This window comes from Peromyscus leucopus, chromosome 3 (genome assembly GCF_004664715.2).
Source record: "Peromyscus leucopus breed LL Stock chromosome 3, UCI_PerLeu_2.1, whole genome shotgun sequence".
NCBI lineage: Eukaryota > Metazoa > Chordata > Mammalia > Rodentia > Cricetidae > Peromyscus > Peromyscus leucopus.
Genome location: NC_051065.1, coordinates 137,522,286 through 137,545,785, shown reverse-complemented (window position 1 = coordinate 137,545,785; position 23,500 = coordinate 137,522,286). Strand labels below are relative to the sequence as shown.

The 23,500-nt window shown below is 42.1% G+C and overlaps 1 protein-coding gene across 4 annotated transcripts in view; it reads right to left on the bottom strand.

The window, feature by feature from the left end:
- Grin2b (glutamate ionotropic receptor NMDA type subunit 2B) overlaps positions 1-23,500 on the bottom strand; it is a 453,056-nt gene that overhangs the window by 307,209 nt on the left and 122,347 nt on the right. For all 4 annotated transcript variants that reach the window (XM_028872157.2, XM_028872158.2, XM_028872156.2 and 1 more), the window contains one exon: positions 16,408-16,836. In XM_028872157.2, coding sequence (XP_028727990.1) covers positions 16,408-16,818 — 411 coding nt within the window. In that variant the 5' untranslated portion in view covers positions 16,819-16,836. The remainder of the gene's footprint in view (positions 1-16,407; positions 16,837-23,500) is intronic.

Genomic DNA, 23,500 nt, shown 5'->3' with positions numbered 1-23,500 from the left:
TTTCATCAGCTGTAAGTGAAGGCAAATAATACTTCTACTTCAAGCCTAGATATCTTTTGAAGGTTAAACCGACTAAACGCAGGCAAAGTACCAACTACACAAAGTGCAGCCCCTGCCATGTAGAAGTTACCCGGCTTTTTGAACATGGAATGGAATAAAACAGACCTGTTCTGAAAATACAGATCTAACCCACTGCAGGATTTAAAACACCAAAGAGCTCATTCTCTGCAGGCCACACTCCTGAACAGCCTGCCCCTGAAACCGGAAGCCAGAGATAGCCCTGAAACTGGAAACTGGAAGCCAGAGACAGCCCCTGAAGCTGCCTTCAGGTGGCTGAGTAGAACGCCCACACTGTAAAGTTCTGTGATCGGTGGGGCTTTGTTGTTGTGTCTGTGTGGCTGCTTAACAAAGAGGAAGATGGGGGAAGAAGCTGGAGAATGAGCAGAGGAAAGGAAACAGAAGACAGCAAGCTGGGAAAGTAAGAAAGTGGAAATCAGCCACCGGAAAGCAGATTTTCCTCTACCTTCAGATGCTTTGGGGAGAATTTTATGAAAACATCAATTAATGCATCTTTACCCCAAACTTTTAAAGTTAGGCATCTTGGGCACAAAGCCAAAGATTCTTTCATGGGATTAAAAAAAAAAAAAAAAACAAACAAACAAAAAAAAAAAAAAAACTTCTTGCTGATAGAAAGGTTCAAAAATCTCTCACTAAAATGACCCCAGATGACATTCTGCTACACGGAGAGGCTTCCTCCTGCGGCAGATGGAAACTAATATAGAGACCCACAGCCAGACTATATGTGGAGAGTGAGAGACCTTGGAACAAAAGCCCTAAAAGAATGTTTCCATCAAATCCCTCCCCTCAGGCCTTAGGGCACTCTGCTTAGAGAGGCAAAAAGAATGTAAGAGCCAGAGGAGATAGAGGACACCAAGAAAACAAAGCCTTCAACAATCAGCACAATGGATCACATAGACTTCACAGAGCCTGAGGCAGCATGCCAGAGCCTGAACGGTCTGCACCATATAGGGTCCTGGAGCTGAGAGGAGAAGGGACACATGGCCGGTTCCTAACCCAGAAGCTAATAGCCACTTGCAAATGAAAAATTAGTTTTCTCCAAGGGAGTCTCACTGGGAAAATAAACTACTCTTAAGGGTAGGATCCATGCTCAGCAGTGGACGGCCAACACAAAATGAGCTCAACGGCATCTTTGGAGGTACTTTGTCTCTTAATGTTAAGTCAGAGTGCTTGTTTGTTTGTTTGTTTCTCTACTTTATAGGTCCTTGTGTATATATTACAGCTTCTGGTTTTGTGTTTTTATGAGTTTTATGTATGTGCAAACATGTGTATCTCTGTGTTGATATATGTTTCTTGTGCTTTTTCTTTGGTTCCTTTTCTTGTTTTGTCATATTCTGATTTGTTTGTTTTTTATTTATATTATTTTATTTTATTATTACTCCTTAGATACCCATTTGTTTTCTAAGTAGAAACAGAAAGGGTGTGGATCCACATGGGAGGGGCTGTGGAGAAGAACTCCACAGGGGACCGGAAAACAGCAATCAGAACATATCATATGAAAAAACACCTACCTTCAATAAAAGAAAAAAATAATAAAACAATTTTAGAGCAATTTAAAAAAAAAAGAATCTCCACCATGCCCTAAACCAAATGATAAAAACTATGTGAAGCCCCTTTCTTCTTGCTGCATTTTTAACTTCCTCATTTTAATGCCCCAAATTCCCTTAATCAATTAAGACATGTAGTTTTAGTTTTTGAGTTTTTAATCGTTACTTCAGTGAAATCCCAGGAATGGTAAAAAAATAATAATAATAATAATAATAATAATAATAAAGTGAGGGGGGTGTTCTGGAGAGAATATGCAGCCAGCAGATCATCAAAGCAGAAATGGAGGGGTACAGATGGAAGGCAGCGGAAACAGGAGTAGGCAGTCAGAGTAGGAGGGAGGGGTGGGTGGCGGCAACACGCAGTGACAGTGAGCCTGGCTTCCCACGAAGTCTGTTGTCCTGGCAACATGATACTGAAAGGTTAAAGGCTGCTGCTCCCTACAACTCCAGAGAACATGTTGCCAAGACAACAGAATGCATCCAAGACACATGGTGACAGGCTATGAGGACTTGGGGGTATGCCAGGAACCTTCTCTTCAAGACAGGCTATCTGGGCTGGCTAACCATTGCTCTGTCTCCCAGGCTTGATGTCATCAACATTCATTTAAAAAACAAACAAAAACCAAAAACTTCACCTGGGATGCACCATTGTTGCTGGGTCTCTTCTGATGGCCATCATTTCATTTAGAAAGAAGGGAAATGGCCCTCGGCTGCAACTAGGTAGACACAAATCTGTGAGCTGCCAAAGGACACCCTTAACATGGAAACTCCAAGAACTATTTAGTGAAAACAAAGTTGAGCAGCATGCTTCTAGCTGTCTATGCACTTTTACTGTTGTCTTCAAGTTTATAAAAAAATGTTGTGAACAAAGCAAAAACTATGTAACCTGTAGAAATATCAGAAGAAAAGGGTGCCTGGTTTGAAGACTTTGTACTTCAATTCTACTAGAAGGAATACCAGCCATTTACTCATTCAGGTGTGTGTCCAGCAAATAAGGAGTAAAGGTTATTTACACTTCGGAGGGAGTCAAGATTCAAGAGAGGAAAAGAGGTCAAGAGCATAGTGTGTGGAGGTGAAAAGAATCTGGGGACAAAGTAGGTAAGTATTGAGCCCCATCACAGAGGTAAGAAAACATAAGCAGAGAAATCACACACAGCAAGATATTGCCTAGCCTAGGAAAGCTAGAGCCCAAACTCAAATTGGCTCTAACCTACTGGACTATGCTAAGTTTATCTGTAAGGACAGTACCTCAGCTTACATCATTCTCTTCCCACGCCTAGGAAGAATACAAAAATATCCAACTACATGCTAGGGTTCTCCAGCCCTATAAGATCTAGCCCCAGAGTACCTCATCAATCTAAGTCACACTGACCTTCTGCAACTCATCAAAACCCAACCAAAGCAAAAATAAAAGAACATGTTCCCACTTCAAGCCCTGACACCTGCTCTTCTCTCTGACAAAATACCACCCCTGACATCTTCACACATAATTCAGGTCCTCTGGGATCTTCCGTGACAAGTCTAACTAAAATAGCCCATGATATTCCTTTCAGCTAGTTCATTAAAACATTTACCACTGCTTTAGTCAAGATTTTCTCGCCATGACAAAATATCCAAATAATAATAATAATAATAATAATAATAATAATAATAATATAGCAGAGGGAAATTTTATTCTGGGTCATGGCTTCAGAAGTTGTATCTAAGGTAGGTCAGAGTGATTTCAGTTTGTGTGCTCTGAGGTGGAATACCATGAAAGAGGGGGTATGTGAAAGCAGAAGTTGTTCACCTCATGTCAGCTAGGAAACACAGGGAGACAGACAGGAAACACAGGGGGGACAAGATGTACCCCAAAAAGACAGGATGCAAATAGCCACTTCCTCCATCCAGACCCCAGCTTCCAGTGGCCATCCCTTCCCAACAGTCAATTCAATTTTAAATCTACCAAATGATTGAGCTGCAGATACCTCAAAATCCTCAGATCTAGTCACCTAGAAAACACCCTATCTACTGGCCACTAAACCAAAAGGAGCCTTTCTGAGAGATAGTCATATGCAAATCTGAGCAACTCCCATTTGAAAAATACCGTCTAGTTGAGTATCTGCTAAGCGTCAATCAATCCCATACAAGAAGTCTTTCCTTCTACCACTTTCAGTGGTAGAGACTGTAAAATTCTTTTTTTCTTTTTCATGGATAATAAATGAAGAGAAAGGATGCTTTTGCTAAATGAAGTTCCTAAATCCTGGCTAATACCTTAGGAAATGTCGTTGCCTGGATTAAATAAAATCAGGTGATTGCTAGGCAATTTAGCATGTCATAGAAACTGCCAATGTTCATCTTTCAAGAAAAAAAAAAAATCTGACCGTATGCGCACGCCTTTCCAGCACTTGGAGCAGAGCAGGCGATCTCTGTGAGTTCGACCAACCTGGTACAATGAGTTCAGAAAGCGCAAAGCACAGAGAAACCCTGTCTCGAAAAACCAAAAAAAAAAAAAATTCTGTTTCCTCTTTTGAATGTGTACTAATAAACCAAGACCGACTGGACTCAAGTACTTTGTTGGATAAAAGATTTACTCTGCTGCCTTTCACAGAACCCCTAACCCAAGTTACCCCTTTTGGTCATGTGTGTTAGAAATAAAGTGGAACTGCATAACTAACTCTAGTCCTGAAGGCTGGTACCTGACTAGGTGTAAAGGGGGAGGGCGACAGAGCCAGCAGCCCAGAGAGAGATAAGGAATGAATGGCTTTGCCAGTAACCAGAGAGATTAATCCTATTATCCATTTTCATTTGGATTTAAAACACTTTGCTCTTAATTGCAACTCACATCTGCTGCCCTAAAATAATGAATTCACACATACATCCACTAAATAGGTATTAAGGGCTTACAATATGCTAAATGTAAGCTAGGTTCTGGGAATACATGGAGGAGAAAGACATAGTCCCTGCCCTCGCAAAGCTTGTAGGCTTCTAGCTGGGTGAAGAGAGAATCTAAAAAGGAGGATGATTAGATATAGTCATAACAGTGACTATAAAAAGCATGTAATGGAAGGGAATAAAGAGAAAAGAAGTTGTGAAAGTTTTGACTTAACAGTAGAGAAAATGTGCTGTTGATCCTGACTGGGTTGAGAAGCACATAGGAAATTAGTAGATCATGTCTGCATCCGTGAGGGTAATTCCAGAGGCAAACTGTAAGGACCCTGAGCTAAAACCTGGGCTACTCCACCCATGGATTCAAGCTTTAAGTACAGGAGGTGGTAGACCTGTGGAAGATGGGAGTTGGTCAGAGAAAATAGCTCCCTGGTGGTTTATCTTTGGTGGCTGCATTTTGCCCTGGGCATTTCCTGTTAGGCTCCCGCTGCTTTCTTATCTGCCACAGTGTGAGTGAAGGACACCTCTGAAACTTGGCTAAGACAAGGCCTTCCTCCTCTTAAGTTGGAGCTGTCAGGTATTTTGGTCACAGTGGTGAAGAAAGAAAACTTATACAAAAGAAAAGCACCCAGAGACACTAGGACATGAGTGAAGGAGACAGGCGCCAGGGAGGTGTCCCATCTGGGCCTGGAAAGTACAAAGATATCAGCAACTGCACTTGAACACACACACACACACACACACACACACACACACACACACACACACACACACACACACTCATACCCAAGAATGGAAAACAGGAAAATTAATGATAATAATAAAACAGAGTGCAAGAAGAGAAGCAATTCCTGAAATTGTCTTGCACATTTCTACCAAGGAGACTCCATAGGAGAACAGCTAAGGAAATCATAGACATTGTATCTTGCTAGCATTGACCCTTACCTGGAGAGGCCCAGGAAATAAGAACACCACCTTCAGACAGAGTACCCAAAGTGCACACCCAATCACCACAGGGTTAGGTGAGTTCCAATCACACTGTTAATGACTTATTCTTTGTTTATCTTACTAACCACTATCTGCCAGGTATTTCCTAGTCACTATGTGTGTGTCGTAAGTACACGTTTGTCTAGGTATGTATACATGTGCAATCATATGTGACAGGCTAGAGTTAGACAGTGAGAATCCTGTCTCTTCATGTGATTTTATTTATTTATTTATTTATTTATTTATTTATTTATTTATTTATTTATTTATTTTTTGTAGACAGTGCCTCTCACTCAACCTGAAGCTTACCAATTCAGCCAGGCTGTCTTGCCAATGAGCTTCAGGGATCTGCCCATCTTCCCTTCCCCAGTGCTAGAGTGGTAGATGTACTGTTCCATATCCAGGTTATACATGAGTGCTAGAAGTCCAAATTCAGATGTTCATGCTCAGAAGACAGGCACCTGACCAACCAAATCATCTCCCTGATCTCTCCACTTTGAAGATCCTATTCAATACTATATGGATCCGAGTCTCCTTGAATCTTTATCTTATAGATTAGGAAACTAAGGCTCAGAGAAATATATTTTAAAAAATTCCCAGTGCCACACAGGAAACAGGAGAGGAAAGCCAGGAAACAGCCTAGGCAGTGGCTTCTAGTGCTTCCCCCCTTAACTATGGCCTGCATATCAGTGTGCTAGGGAGACTGCAAGAAACCATCACATGCTTGCCTTTAAAAAATAGAAATGAATGCTCTCAAGATGAATTAGAAATGAATTCTTCTAGAGAACAAAATCCTGAAATCAAGATGTTATGAGGGCCATCTCTTTTGAAGACTTGGGGAGGTTCCTTCCTTGCTTTTTCCAGCTTTGAGTGGCTTTCTCGCCTGTCCTTTTACACAGGCATCTCTGTGTCTATATCTTCTCTTCTGTCTTAGAAGGATATTTGTCACTTAATTCAGGGTCTATCCAAATAATCCAGGATGATATCATCATGAGATCCTTTATTACATTTGCAGAGACCCTTTTCTAAATTAGGTCATGGCAACAGCCAGTTTCTATTGGCAACTTGAGTCATCCAAGAGACTGGTGAGGCACTGTGTCTGTGAAGATGTTTTTAGAGAAGATTAACTAAGGAAAGAAGATATGAGAGTGATACCATGGAGGGAAGGGAAAGCATCATAGCCTTAGCATCCCATTATTGGCTTCTTGGTTCACCATGATATGAACCACTGTGCTCTGCCATGCCTTCCTCCACCTGATGGACTGCCATCTTTAAAAGTGTGAGCCTAAACAAACCTTACCCTGCTCAAGCTTTTTCCACCAGATACATTGTCACATTGATGAGAAAAGTAACTAATGTAGTCACCTTTATAAGTTCTAGCAGTTAGGACATTGATATATCTTTTTGAGGGTCGCCATTCAACCCAGTAAGTGTGCAATAGAGTGCACAGTTCAATGACTGTCAGTTTTTAAAGGTCAGTGTTGCTACGTGACACACTATGCCTAGTGCTAGGAACACACAGTTACTAAGTCTCACAGCAAGCCATGTACGGCACAGGATAATGATGATAGGTGACCAAGTTATGAAGAAGCATTAATAGGGCACTGATCAACACATGGGAGAGAAATGACAAATTCCAAAGGTGAGAGTCAGAAAGGATTTGCTGAAGGAGGAGGATGACTCCTCTTGAACAGTGCATTGGTGGTTCTGGGGGACACAGACGAGGATGCTCTAAGGAGTGGCAGAAGCATAGACAATGGCATAGAGATGTAAACCAGCCAAGACCATTTGGGGAGCTGTAAATAATTTAGTGTGGCTTGACATTGCTGTTCAAGGGCAGGAAGACTAAGAGAACTCATGGTGAGGCAGTCTGGGCCCTGATCAAAGAGGATGTCATATTCCAAGCTGTGGGAAGCCAGGGTAGAGTTTTAGGGAAACTGTGACCCTCAGACTTGAGTCTTTAAAGACTCTCAAGTGAGCTTCCCTATGTAGTAGAAGCAAGAGAAAGCCAGTGTCAGTGGAGATACCTAAGAAGGGGGGATAGCAGAACCTGCTGGTTGCTTGATGGGAGAGAGTACGCTGGGCTGATTGCCAACTGGTAGCTATCCTCCTTTGAGAGTGTACTCGCTCTTGGGTTTCCTCCTGAGTACCCTTTTCAAACGCTTGGTTTCTAACTTCCCTCTCTTCCCTTGTTTCTCGTCTTCTCTTATTGTCATACAGTTATTCTATCTGTCCTTTGTTATGCTCTCCATATGTCCCAGCCATCCCACAAACTGTGCTTCAGTCAAGCTTCTGCCCTTGACCCCCTATGTCCAAGGCTCTGTCCTTAACCCCCAGGATGCAAAATTCTATGCTTGAGTCAGAACCAAGGGTTCTGTCCTTGATTCCATGTACCTGCTGTTCTATCTTGAAACCTCTAAACTTCAGGATCTGCTCTTGACTGCTGAGCCTAAAGTTGTGCTCCTGGTGCACTCACAGCGCTCAGTGTTTCACTCTGACCCCCTCACTCCCTCTTTCCACTATTCACTCTGGGCTTTATCATGCTCATGTCCTCAACCACCTTCTTCCTACACATGAGAAGATTATGTGATCTAACTAACATAGTAATCTAGATGCTCAGCCCACAAAACAGTCTTTACCTTGAAACCCAAATCCAACTGCTTACTACACATTTAGCCTCCCCATATCATAGTCCTAATCACTTCCTTCCTACCGTCAGCAATCTATGATGCATATAACTGTTCTTGTCATCATAACTTTTGTGACTTGTATTAAAGGGTCAACAGTGCCTCAGAAGGTCAAGACTTTGGCAGTTTGGAGAAAGTGAGATTTGAAAAAGTGAAAACCATGATTTGAGACCACCTTTCAAGGTCAGAACAAAAGGGGAGAATGAGGATCAGGGGAGTTTTCATGATTGCTTATATTTATTAATATGGATATGATCTGAGTACGCGTGTGGGTCACAGAGATATTTTTCCATGGATATACAACTAATATTTTGAGTGAAATTGCTCTTGACCATGGATGCTAATACATACTGTGGAGTACTTTATGTGCTTGGTATCTGGATTTTAAGTGCCTGTGATGCATATAAAAACATGAACAAACACATATAACAGTCATTGTGACATCCAATCAAGTCCCTATATATTTCTAAATGTCTCCTAAGAATCCCTACAAGTAAAGATGGAAAGAAGAAAGACTAAGCTGATAACTTAGGAGATCAAAGCCAACAACTGGTGACTGAGGACCTAGCTCTAGAGCCTAGTGTCCTAAGTCACAGATCCAGACCCCATCAGTAAAAGAGTTCTGAATATGTAATAACCACAAATTAATTCGAAATCAAACATTTAACAAGTCAAGGTGTTTCCAGCATTGCTCATTGTGTTGAATTGTGGGACCTTAGTTCTGAACATAGAACATGCACATTTTTCACTGTGTAGGCTTTCATGCCATGAACCACCAAGAGATTCCACCTGAAACACACAGCCCAGATTTGAGACTGTTGTGTGTTAATAAAGTGCAGTGTTTTTACTATACATATGAAGTTCTCTGCTTTTACTAAAACATAATAATTTAATTATGGGAAAAAATAAATTTAATACTTTTGACCATCATTCCTCAGTTTGCAAGGGTCAAATTAGTATATCCTAGAATTGTATCATGTAAAAATGCTTGATTTCTAAAATTACCATTTGGGTTACTGAATTGATTCTTATTTTTTTTAAATCATTGAATGAGTTTGGATTTGGAATTAGGGCAGAATTTCAAACAATTTCTGAAATGGCCTCCAACATACTTCTGTCATTTTTTACTATGTATTTATGTGAAGGGATAATTCTTATTGGAATTAACAATTATAAATTTGAAGTATCATTCAAATCTGAGAAACAATGGAGATGCTCTCTGTCATGCAGTATCAAATACTCAGCCAAGATTTAATTCTTTATGTAAAATGAAATGGGCACCTCTATCTCATTAACATTCAAACTTGTTCTCATATGGAAAATTATACACATACCAAATAATTGTTTTAAAATAAGTTTCTTTGTTATTTACTATTGTTAATGTTTGATTTGCATACTTATTTTATATGCCTTTACACTTAGGGTCACACAAAAATTTCTCAGGCAAAAAGGGGTCACAAGTGGAAAAATCTCAGGAAGCTGTGCTCTAGAGGACACCCGAAGAGATTGGAGCAAGGACACAGAGCAGCATCTGAGGTGAGGCAGGAGAACTCAGAGATATTTGGGCCTTTGAATCAAGAGGATATTTGCTGAATTCTTAATTGTCATTTCCTTTAAGAGATGCCCTCAAAGCCATTCCCACCCCCACATCCCCTTGTCACCCTACCACAGAGACCGGACACCTCCAAGGGCTGGCCATGTTACTGACATCATTTGGGACAGTGCAATGAGGATGAATGATACTCCCTAATTTTACACTCCCCTAATGTTTTCCCTTCCTCGAATAAGGACATGATGTCTATGGTGAGAACAGCCACATCTAAACTATGACAAAAAATACCAGAGGACACCACACAGCAGTCCTGGCATCATTCGGCCATTGACCCACCTCTAGAGTGGGTCACCTCCAGACTCCTTGCTGAGATATCATTCGTTTAAGCCATTATGAGCAGATCGCCACTTAGAGGTCCTGGGAGCATTACTAAGCCTCTTTGACCTACAGCTTCCTCATCTGTAAGATGGAGACAAACTGTCTCATAAATTAAACAAAAACATAAGATGAGATAATATGTGTGAGGTAACTAGCTGGAATCAGGTGACTGGCGCAGAGGTTGACAAAAATAAGTGGTTATCAATGTCAGTCTTTCTCCCGGTAACTGCATAATAACTTATCATAATTAAGTCACCAGATCTCAGATGAAGACAACAAATGCCCCAAGGGCTTCTCATTCAGTTATCGATAATCCCATTTTCCTTGAGATTCAAGACTGGTCTGCTGTGTGCAAATACATCACAGCAGATATGAAAGGTCTGAGTTTTACCAAGTATAACATCTCTTGCTTCCTAAGGCTCACTCTGAACCCAGGGTTTTTGTCTCCCCTTGGAGAACATGGCACTCAGCAAGTTCAGATGGCAGGACCAAGGTCACAAGACTAGAAATGAGGACACCTCGTATCTATTGGCTCCAAAGCCAGCACCCTTCCCTTGCTGTGCCCTGTGCTCTAGTAGACACAGCCACTTTCCTGAAGGGCAGATGAGGAATGGTACTCACGTATAACTTCCTAACACTCTATCTGTTCTGTGAAAAGCATGCTTAAGTCTTCAATTTTTAAAAGCATAAAAAATGGCCCTGGACATCAAGTGGGCAGTCTTTGTAAAAGCCAATTTTTAAGGAGACGATGTGCAAGCCAACCAGAAACATGCCACAGAAGATAGAAAGATCTAGACTCTACATAGAGCTGAGAGCTGCATGTACCTGAAGTTTCCAGTACTTTAGAGAGAACTGCTTACTCATCTTTCACCAAAGTACAATTCAAGAAAGGAAAGAGGGCTGGAGAGAAGCTACACTCCAGACAGGCATCTCTGCCCTGACTTCTTCTTTCCTCGGGGCATGAACTGGCATCCTTGAGTTCAGAATCCAGCTGGACCATTCTTCCAGCTACTGGATTTTGACAAAGGTACATAAATACATTTAATTTTTTCCCCATCAACAGAAATGAAATGCTAGGGCTTACCTCATAAGACTGCATGAAAAATTAAAGTGCTCACTAATGTGTACCAGGCACATGCTTTACCCCTATGTCTGAAATGCTAAGATACCAGTTTGCTTCTAGAATGCCATGTCCTAGGCAACCAAAAGCAGGTGAAAAACCAAGGGGCATCAAAAATTGCAGAGAAGACACTGGGCAAAGGTGTGCATAACATGTAGTTATCCTGGTTTAAAGGTGGTGCTAAGTAAATCCACATGAGAAAATGGGGCAGGGGAGAAAGAAAGGCAACGACCTAGGGCTTATCTGTTCTCTCCAAAGAAACTGCCAAAGAGGAGAGAGAGGGGAAGAGAGCAGAAGCAGAGGCCATCATCCTGTGCATTATGCTCCAAAATGCCTTACACACACACACACACACACACACACACACACACACACACAGAGCGCAACAATAAAACTTAAAAATCAGAAAACAGAAAAATCTAACTATACTGTTCAGAGCATCACTGCCCAACCACGCCCTCTAGAAAAGGAGTCAGAGCCACACAGAGCACAGCCTTCAGTGAGGAGAAAGGTGCAGGTGCAAGTTTTGGGGTCAGGCTTTCACTCCGATCAGCGCATCTGTTCTGAACCCCAACTCCCACTCAGCGCACCCTTCCCTCTCCTATCCACACAGCTGCAGAGCTCGGATCTCATTTCATCTTGATTGAACTTGGGTCAATCTCCATCCTGGGACTTTGTGTCCCACCTCCTGCCCAAGCCATTTTCATTGTCACTGATGCCAGAGGTGGAAGAATTTTCAGGAACTCCAGTGTTCTTATCAAGTGTCTGTTTGCTCGGTACCATTCAAACATTTTTCACATATTTTCTTTTTATCTTCAAAATGATGTAAATTGGGTAGAAGGAAACCAATTTATATCTTACAAACTGTCTACTGAGTCTCATATCACTTAAATGATCTGATTGCCTAAATTTCTAAAACTCATCAGAATGGAGATTGAAATGTGTGACTTATAATTCTTAATTCGGTGTCTTATGAAGCAAAATTGTATACAAAAAGCATGGGTTTCCAAACATGTTTTTCTGGGAGTTGAATCCCAGTTCACTGCTTACTGCAAGCTGTGCTGTTCTGGACTGGTTACTTAATATCTCTGAGCTAAAATGTGAAAACACAATCAGTAGAAAAAGCTCCTGGAAAGAAATGGAAATGCTTCTAGCCTTATTTCAGATCATCATCCTAAATCCAGTATCTCAAGGAGAATAAAAGCAATTATAACAACACAAAATAAAATGCGTTACTTATTCTCAGGTGGGGGACTGCCAAGAAGCACCTCATACATTTTTAAACATTCCTTCTTCCTGCTCTCAACAGGTTTCTACTACAAGTTCTTTGGCAGCTAGCTAGAGCTTTTTCTGTCATGGGTGCACCCTTTTTGGCCACAGCAGTCTTCCATACTCTAATGAATGTCAACCTCCTGGGTGAGACAAGCTACTCCAGTGCCCTTCTTCAGAGCCCTCTCCCAGATTTCTCTCCTGAGTTTTCTTGTTCAGTGTTATCTGGGTACTTAGCGAGATACGAGCCACATATCTCATTTAATCCTCAACCACTCACTAATGGACCCTCTTGTCCCCACTGCCCAGCACAGGAAGCTGAGGTCAACCATAAGAAGCTGATGAGTAAACCAGAGTCCCACATCCAGGAAGTGGTGGTTGAAGCGGCTCAGACTCCAGCTTCTGAGTTCTCACTAGCTCTGCTATATGGCCTCCTGTGCTTCCTTCCGCCATAGTCCAATGTGCATTTACCTTGCTGAAAGCTGAACACTTGACATTTTTACTGATCCGTTAGTGTATGCAAACATGAGTGTGCACCATTTGACCAGATGCTGGAGCAGCTCTGCGTCTGCGTCATCAGAATTCCTTATAACAGTGGTGTCTTTCAGGCACCAAAAGCTCCACAAGTACAGGGAGGGAGCCATTCAATTCTATTCAGTGGAAAGGAGGGAGAAAAGTAAATAGCATGGCAACCACAGGGCAAATAAAACAGGAGGTGTCTCCATCACTCTTCAGTTGCTTACTAAATGTTTCAGCCACAGACACGGGATACCTCAAAGTTCCCTCATCAGTTTCCTTTTGAAGTTCTTTATCCTGTTGACCCAGTGTCTGTCAAAGGTGTCAAATCACTGCCCTCACTCTACATGTACAGCATGTGACTATGGCTATTGAATGTATACTTTGATTTAAAAACAAACAAACCTAACCTCAGACTTGGAGGCCAAAACTTCTCTGCCTGTGACCTCTATTTGATATCATGCAGATCCTCCAAGTCTATGCACCTTCCTCAGCACAGCCTGGAATCGCTTCTACCCCCTCATGCCTCTGGCCCTGTGACACCCCCTCTCGGGCCACTATCAACCCTATCCCCTACTTTCCATGAGCAAGCGTCCAGCTCCCTGGCTACCAGGACCTTCCTCCTTCTTCCTCTTTCTGACTTTGGGCCAAAACCCAATTAGACATTATTTACTCTATGTTAGGACTTCTTCCAAAACAATCGTGGCCCACCTCCTTTTACTAATGGGGAGAAGGTGAGATGAGGTTTGTGAATGCAGTAACAATGGAGACAGAAGAGTGGCTCTCATGGTAGTAACCCCTGGGCCACACTACCAGATCAATTCTGCCCTTTACCTGTAGGAGGCAGTAGGTAGCAGGTTCTCCATAGAACTGTGCTGCACTGGTTCTTGTTCATTCTCTCCTACAGTGAGCCTTCTGCATTGCCTGACACTGAACTGGGTGCTAGACTACCGCCCATCCTATGACATTTCCCACAATGCCATAGGACAAAGGAGAGAGGAACAAGTAAGAACGTTTAGGAAGCCTCCACCAGCCTCATCCTTTCCTCGGAGGGCAATGGGGCATACAGTTGACAGCTGCAGTTAAAGTATGGTGGTGTGGTATTTAATCTCTTTGAGCCTTGGTTTCCCCATCTGAAAGACAGGCACTGCCATTTAGCTCAGTGGTGTTAAATAGAATAATGCATGAACAGGCTAATGGCCTAGCATATAGTGAACACGCTCAAAGTACCCAGAATGCACCAGGGAGCAAGAAAGCCCATCTCCACCCAGACTGCATCTCAGTTCCTGGTTTTATATTCATGCTGAGAATTTGCAAGAGATACCAGGGGGATGCAACCAATCAGCTTATGCAGAAGCTCCTTACTCAAGGGAAATAACATAGGTTTGCAATAACTCAAATGAGCAATAGCAAAATCATTTTTATCTGTTGTACTCTGGAACGGAGCACACACTTATTTATGATTTTAAAATCTGGCTCTTAATCACGTCAACACTCTTCCAATGCTATATTGTACCCCTAGAATACCATGCATAAAATAAAACATAATTTACCGAGGACAGCAACCTTTTAAAATTGTGTCTACCCGAAGCAAGCACTCAGTGGGTTCCCACAGTTGGCACCTTTTCCATTGGGTGTAAGTTCATTCCAAGCGACTCCTGCTAGCACTCTTGTCCAACATTCATCTGGGTGTCCACGTGAACACAAGAACACCTTTCTCACACGACTCTGAAGATTCTCCACAGACTGCTCTCAGCCCAGCCTGCCCTAGACTGAACTATGGGAGGCAGAAGCAGTAGTCATCCCCCCACCCCTGCCACCAACAGATGGTGGCACTGGTCATAAAGTGTTCTCTGCTAAATCTGGGCTGTGGTAGTTCTCAAGCAACATGCTTGGAGTAGCGAGGTGAGGTTTGGGGGTGCTCCCCAACATTCTTGACCACACAGCATGACCTTGAGATAGAAACCTAAAGGCAGTTCTGAAAGTGATGACGATTTAAGATGGCAATACTAAGGTGGACATGATTCTAAAAACGGCAAGTGTTCCACATATCGCAGGAAGGTGAAACACTGTGAGACAGGAATGGCTGAAAGAACAGGTATGAGGACTGTGGAAGCTAAGCAGTGAGCATGGATCAGTGGGGTGAGGCATAAACAACCGAGTAGCTAACAACGGCTCAAAAATCCAAGCAGAACATGCTTTCTGTGATTTCAGACTCAGTGTTAATGTCAAGTGGGAAACTGTCCATGACATTTAATCTAACATGAGTTCAGGCATTTCCTTTCAGAAACTTCAAAGCAATGTTTCTCTCTCTCTCTCTCTCTCTCTCTCTCTCTCTCTCTCTCTCTCTCTCTCTCTCTCGGTTTTTGTTGTAGTTGTTTTGGTATTTTGGTTTTTTGTTTTTTTGAGACAGGATTTCTCTGTGTAGCTTTGGAGCCTGTCCTGGAACTCACTCTGTAGACCAGGCTGGCCTCGAACTAACAGAGATCCGCCTACCTCTGCCTCCTGCGTGCTGGGATTAAAGCCATGCACCACCACCGCCTGGTGCAATGTTCTCATTTAACTGTAATCTGGAAATACCTGAGGAGGTTTTCAGACCCTAGAATCCCAGGCTATTATGGAACCAGATGTCAGGGCCATTCAGAGCCCTCCAGGTGACTCCAGTGTGAAACCACAGTTAAAACTACCTCCAAATATAATAATGGAGAAAACATGGCTGTTGTCGTTGTGGGGCTAATATCCTTCTGACTGAGCAGATCCTGAGTGGATGTGAGTGGATGCCTTCTTATTCCTGTGATATTTGGGTCTTCATGACAGAAACTACCTGCTTTGGGCATTTTTCTTTTTAAATTCTTGTGACCATTGTGGGGGAAAACATAGTAATCATGATAGAACAGAAGATGCCTTATAGTGTTGAAGGATCTACTCACATACCTATCTGAAAAAAAAAAATCTATCAAGACTCCAAGTTTTCATATCTCTCAGTCACAAAGGAACAGACACATAAACCTGTCCTAAACTCTAGAGCAGTGGTTCCCAACCTTCCTAACGCTGTGACCCTTTCTACAGTTCCTCATGCTATGGTGACCCTCAGCCCAGCCTCCATAAACTATTTTCTTTGCTACTTTGTAAATGTGGTTTTGCTGCTGTTATGAATCATAATGCAAATCTCTGTGTTTGCTGACAGTCTTAGGTAACCCCTGTGAAAAGGTTGTTCGACCCCAGGTTGAGAACCACTGCTCTAGGCACTTCTAAACCAGGATCATTTTTCCGCTTTCATTGCCTAGCTGACCAGTTCTCATCTGTTCACTCACTCTATATGCCCTGGTAAATTTCTATGTTTAACTACTTAGTTTTGCCTTAAAAACAATGCATCATTTGCTCCTCAGAATAGTCGCATTTTACCTTATCTGCCATGATCATAGATGAGCCCCCATGGATGCCCAGGATAGGGGTGAGAGTCTGAGCAGAAATGAAATCGAGGATCTGGGCGATGGCTTCCTGGTCAGTGTCATCAGCGAACACCACCCCCTGGATCTTCCGGTCGGACATAAGATCGCAGATGCGGGTGATGATGCTCTTTGGGTCAGTTTCGTTCATGGCTACCAGCTCCACCCGGGGAACTACTGAGAGATGATGGAAGTCATCTTTCTCGTGGGCGTCTTTTATGGCCACTTCGTCTGAAGTGCCCACGAGGATGACCGCGATGCCGATGCTGGGGGGGCTCTTTTGGGAGCGAGCTTTGCTGCCGGACACGGCCAGGACAGCCAACACCAACCAGAACTTGGGAGAACAGCACTCTGCGCTGGGCTTCATCTTCAGCTTGTCCACTCTCTGCAAACAGAAAAGAGAATGGTTTAAACCATGAGGTGTGCTATGGAATACATCTTTGCAGCATCTGAATGCTGGAGAGTCAAGAAACTCTATCTGCTGGTCGTGAAACTCAATTTCTCTCCCCTAACCCAGTCTCTTAATTCTGATGTTCTCTGGGCATGATGAGAGAAAAAGAAATTTTCAAAAGCCTAAGAAATCTTTGACCAAGACAAATCGGCAGCCAACAGACAGCGATAAAGCAGACGAGGATGTGCTGAGGAGTGTGGGCCAGCCAAGCACACAAACACTGGGAACAGCAGGAGGGGACTTGCTGTTGCCTGGACCCCTGGCACTCTAGTTATAACCATCCTTGAGCTGCCCTTGGCAAAGACCAGGCCAAGTGATCTGTAAAGGGGGCTCAGCAGAGGCTGGCCACAAAACACGGCCTGGATAAGATGAATCCAGCAAGCTCCAGGCATGGAGACCCCGTGTTCTTGTTGCCTGGACCTGGTGTTTGCCTCCCAGAGAGTGACAGCCTGGAAACGCTTCAGTGTTTCCCTTTTAAAATCTCTCTTAACATTAAATCGGAGAAGCAACACATGGGTACTCAATTTTAATTGATCTTTACAATCACCCAGCGGGGAAAAAATAAAAGGAATATTAGTATCTTATTTTATGCATGTTGATGCCAAGAGTCAATGAAGTTAAGGGACCCACCCAAGACTTAATAAATTAAGTGAAGCAGTCCTTAAAAACAGATAAGATTCCATTGTGTGTGTGTGTGTGTGTGTGTGTGTGTGTGTGTGTGTGTGTAAGAGAGAAAGAAAGAGAGAGTCTGTATGTCTGTGTGTCTTTGTGAGTATATACTACTTGTGTGCAGGTACCCTCCGAGTCCAGAAGAGGCATCATATCCCATGGAACTGGAGTTACTACAAATGATTGTAAGCTGCCAATGCGGGTGCTGGAAACCGAACTCAAGTCCTCAGCAAAAGCAGCAAGTGTCCATAAATGCTGAGCCATGTCTCTAGCCCCACTCGAAGCAATCTTGAACCCAATCTTCTGATTTTCGTGTTCTAACTTGTATTCTATGACACTATACACCCCACACTGCCTTCCACATCATTGATTACTGTATTACAAGAAACAGTATCATCCTGACCTTTTTATGCAGCAAAATACACAAACAAGCAAATACTACTCATAGTTGGAGTCATGGAGTGTCAACCTTGAGGATAGTTCTATGTTATTTCTGATGACAGCCTGTAGCCGTAACTTCCTGAAAGGATTTGTGTACAACTCACTGCCTTCTTCCTACAAAGGGCCCCTCCCTCTATTTCCACAAAGGCTCCTAAATCACACACCACACAGCAGACTAAAGATGCAGGACTCTGTAGAATATGAGCCTGGTCATTTCTCTTTATGTTTCCCATCATTCGCTCTAAGTGCCTCTTAGTTTACGAGAATGGGCTCTGTCTGTGCTGCTTTGCTTTAAATGGTCATTTATTGTACAGTATTCGACACTGTGCACTGGAAGGCATTCTCCTCATGTGCAATCTCTTTGCTTCTCCTGAAAATTCTACAAATTAGACATTTTATTCCCATTTCTCAAATGGAAAAACTGAAGCTCAGGATGGTTATGCAATCCTCCAAGGTCAATGATGTTACAATACCAGGACACAAATAGATTAATATAGCATTATTCTCTAAGAAAACAGCCTACCAGCTGTACCCAGATCTAGAAGAGACTATCATTTTTCTACCAAACATGAAAACATGCTTTTTTGACTAAAAATTCTTAGGCACCTAAGAATTTGAGAATTTGGCTAACAACAAGGAAAAAAATGATAATGAAGGTATTGAACAAAGACAGATCAGGAAGTATTCGAGCTGAGCAGACTGACCACAAAGGGCGTTAGTGACTCGGGAGTGAGATGCTGGGACATTTTGTGGCTGAGGAAGCACAAAATCCAATCCAGTTCTTGGCAGAAAACCTTTTGGAACTCTTGCTGTTATAGTCATCCTTCAGCGTTGCCAAGAGAAGACCTGGGTCGATTGCCTCACTTCTCCCGAAAGAAATAATATGAGTGTCTCCATGGTTCATACCCACCAAAGCTCACTCCTGACAGCTTTCTGGTCTCCCTGTTCCTATAGAAATGAGGAATGATTCCATAGGTTCCAAAAGCCCATGCTCATGGACTATGGAGGGTCTGCCAGGAGAACTGGGGACTGAGCACCTCCTTCTCAGTGTTTAAAGAAAGGCAATAGGATCCAGAGGTTGTGTAGCACCAAATAGTCAGTGGGAGACAGTTGGATTTAGTATCTCAAAGAGATGGGAAATACACATGCTCAGTTCTAAGGGCTGATTTTCAACGAGAACCCAGACATTTAGAGTTTGGCTAAATCTATCCACTAGCTTCGTTCCAGTGAGATCCTAATCCTACAGTTACAAGTCCCTAAATTAGATTTCTTCACATTTAAAAGTGTCCCACTCTGCCACGGCAGTTTATTAACTTTATGCACCCAATGCTCTTCTGTTTCATGCTTTTATTTGCTCTCTTTAAACATCTCTCATGTTCCTCCATTTTCTCTCACACAATATATTATATTCTTTTACGCAATGGCTAGTGGTGACATTCAGCGAATAGGATCTAGTTTTACCAAGTGTCTCCTTCATATTTGGGATAGAACAGAGCTCTTTACAAAGTAATACATTATGGGAGATAACAGTGACAGAGAGACCAGGAGCTGCACAGAGAAAAAGCTCTGAATACAAACTCCATTTCAGACACAGGGGTTGGGGGCCACTTGAGAGAAAGTGTGTGGTCTAAGATAAATAATGCTGTGCTCTTCTTCAGACAGGACTACACTGAATGCCCTGCTCTTTGACGTTTGTTCCCTCTTCTCCATTTTATTTCACCCTCCCAAGGAGAACTGGGAAGCATGTCCTTTGACTTCTCACCAAAGCCCATGAGGTCTACCTAATGCTTGGGATGGTTTAGTACACTTATATAACAGTTCATCTGCCCATCTTAACCAATAGGTGACCTCCTCACAAACAGACCTCTGAGGTTAGTCATCTTGTAGTGAGTACCGACTACTTTGAAGGCAATGTTTTCCCCTAATTTTCTTTTTGCCTCCAGCAGTGGGAATTGAACCCAAGACCTTGCACATGCTAAGCACATGGTCTATAATTGTGCTATATTCCATTCCTGGACATAACTTTTGACCCTTAGTTTCATGCTGAGGATACCATGAACACATGTTCTACCCTTCAGGATTATCATCTAAGAGAAGTTACAGCCATAAAAGAAATGTCTTGTCTCATTTCTATTTACATTCTTGGGATGTAGCACTGACTCATATACCATAAACAGGATAGATTCTATCAATTATAGACAATTATAGGCTTTTACCATTTCATTAGATCATACATAAAACTGTGATATATAAGTTTGTATTTCAAATAGTTTCCCTACTGTGTGACAGATACTATGATTGACAAAAGATTTTCATGCATTACTTGCTTCCTATAAAAACACTGTAAGTCATAAGTTATAAGTGAGTTATAAGTGAGAAGAGAGGTCTGGGAGGTTAAACACATGACCAAGATCATATAGCAAATTGAGCTTCCTAGCCAAGTTTGTCTGACTCTAAAAGCCTTTCTTTTTCCATCCTGGGAGTGCCTCAGTAAGGTAGATAAAAGAGAGAATGAACAAATGAATGAGTGAGTGAATGAAAGTACTAACCTGGCTTTAAACTAGTGTCGTATTAACAAAGTGCATTGGGGTGAGATAGTCACCTAATTGATGTTGTCTATTTTGTCATTGGTAAAATCAGGATAATGGGCCTAATCTACACCTCTGGAAGGGGTTGTGAAGATCAAATGATAATGTGTATATGGAAGTCCTTTGAAGACTATAAAGCACTCTGCAGATGCAAAGCGTGTTACTGTGATGATTTTTGAAGCTGCCTGAGGAGCCTAGCTATTTACGACAGCACAAAATGCGCATGTGAGGGGTGGGGTGAGGGAATGTCAGACAGAGGCTAAGAGGAATGTTCAGAGGGACTGTACATGGGGCAAAAGACATCCATTCTCTTTAGATACAACTTTCTGAAAAGATGACACACAATATCCTCAGAGTAACAGCTGACTCCACTGACAGCATCCTGGTCACGTAGCTGAATTCAGGAGCCATAAAGTCTAGGGGCCAATAATGAGTGAATATCCTGAAGCTCTATGTCCTCAAATCATGCTTTAAATTCATGCATAAAAGGGGTGCAAATAGAATCAGCAAGAAGGCAGCAGGATTAGATTGACCATCCATTCTTTCAGCCCTCTGCTTCCTTGGCATTTGGTCTGGGTGAGCCTTGCCAAAGGCTTCCTGCTCTAAGGTGCATGGTGCTCACAAGAGGCAGCCTACCCTTGCTCCTAACTGCCTCTACCTACATCTGGTTGAGGAGATGGGTCAACACTTTCTTTAGAGAAAACTGAGTCCCAGGATAACTCTAATAGAAAGCGTGAAATGTGATTTTGTAGGAAAATTTAAGCCAAAGTTGCCAAGCACTACTCAATCAGGATGTTGTCTGAAGTCACTCTGTTTAGAGACCTTGACGGGAATATGACAGACAGTGGTCAACCAGGGATTAAAAACTTGGGAACTAGACAGATGTCATTGCACATGCTTGTCATCCCAGCACTTAGGGAGTTGAGATAGGAAGACTGAAGGATCGAGTCCAACCTGGGCTACAGAAGGAGACTGTGTCTAATAAAAGAGCATCAGAGCCATGCTTCAGACTCAGGAGCTTCCAAAGCTATGAATAAAGCTGAAGAGCTATGGTGCTTTAAAACCTACCACCTAAGAAGGTAGGGAAAGCATAGTGGCCTTCACTGTGGAAAACATGAGTGTAACTTTTTTGAAGGTCAATGTGAGCATCTCAACATTATGATACCAAGACAAAAGCCAACAATAAAACCATCAAAAGTTAATAACTGTCACACGGGCACCAGGATGATACACAATTCTAAGTACACACGAATCTAAAAATACAGACATAACCACAGACATGACCACAGACATAACCACAGACATGATCACAGACATGACCACAGACATGACCACAGGGGGCATGGGCATGAAGTCCCATGCCTAGCCATGAATATATTTGCAATTCACAGCGGCTGGGAGCAGGGGCTCAGCTTTCTTCAATGGAGTGACACTAGATGTTTGAACTGCACTCCAGGGCAGGCCTTGTGCTCAGGAGCAGTCAACACAAATGGGCTCCCTGGGCTTAAAGTTTGTTTCTTAGAATAGAGAACATGCATGAAGTTGGGAAGGTAGGGAGGTGGGAGAGGATCTCAGAGGAATTAACAGAGAGCAAAGAATATCATCAAAGTATATTCTATGAAATTCTCAAAGAATAAATCAAATAAATGTTTTTGTTTTGTAGATTTTTTTGGTCTCATATTGCTTGTATATTATGATTTCCAACTGTGTGTGTTATTTGTTTCTTGTGCTTTTTCATTCTTTAAAAATTCTGATTTGTTTGCTTTTTTATTTGCCTGTTTGTTTTCTAATTAGAGAGAGAAAGAAGGCATGGAGGCAGACAGGTGGGTAGGGAGGAGATGGGAGGAGATGTGGGAGAGGAAAACATGACCAGAATATATTTTATGATTTTTCAATTAAATAAAATAAAACCAATGATGACAGAAAGGAAAAAATGAGAAAATGAATGAAATGCAGTACAAAAGACAGACATAGCCACAGGCATAGCCACAGACGTGACCACAGACATGACCACAGACATAGCCACAGACATGACCACAGACATGACCACAGACATAACCACAGACATGACCACAGACATGACCACAGACATAACCACAGACATGACCACAGACATGACCACAGACATAGCCACAGACATGACACAGACATGACACAGACATAACACAGACATGACCACAGACATGACCACAGACATAACCACAGACATGACCACAGACATGACCACAGACATAGCCACAGACATGACCAGACCCAAAATGAACCTTTAAATGACAATGACAAAGTTGTGAGATGAGTAATAGACAAAAATGAAAAAATGTAAAGGAAACATATATCTTAAAACGTGATTACAAGATATAAAGCAGAAATTATAATGAAAGAAAATATTCTGAAAAATTACTTGTTCTTAAACTTAATGCACAATATTTAATAAAATATCAAATGAGAAAAGGAGTAAAAAATATGCTGAATATTCTTAATAGAATAACAACTGGTTATTGAGATCCACATCAGAACATACCAAAATCACACCTAGCTTTATCCCAACTCCTCCAGTTTGCACACAGCAACCTCCACCACCCCTACTCCAACCTTGCCAAGATAAAAAGTTAACGATTCAGAGAGAAAAAGTAAAGATTATTATAGGTTTCAATCACATGTGAACATAAAGGCAAAAATAAAATATTAGCTAGCCAAAACACAATGTATTTCTAACGATAACAACAATGATCAAATGTGATTGATAACAAGAGGCAACTAACTATGATCTACATGTCAGAGCAATTTCTATACTAAAAGATCAAAGAAGACATATACATGATAATCTCAAAACAATGAAGAACGCACATTACATGAATTGGAATACCTAGCCACAGCAGAAAAGATGTAACATTTAAACA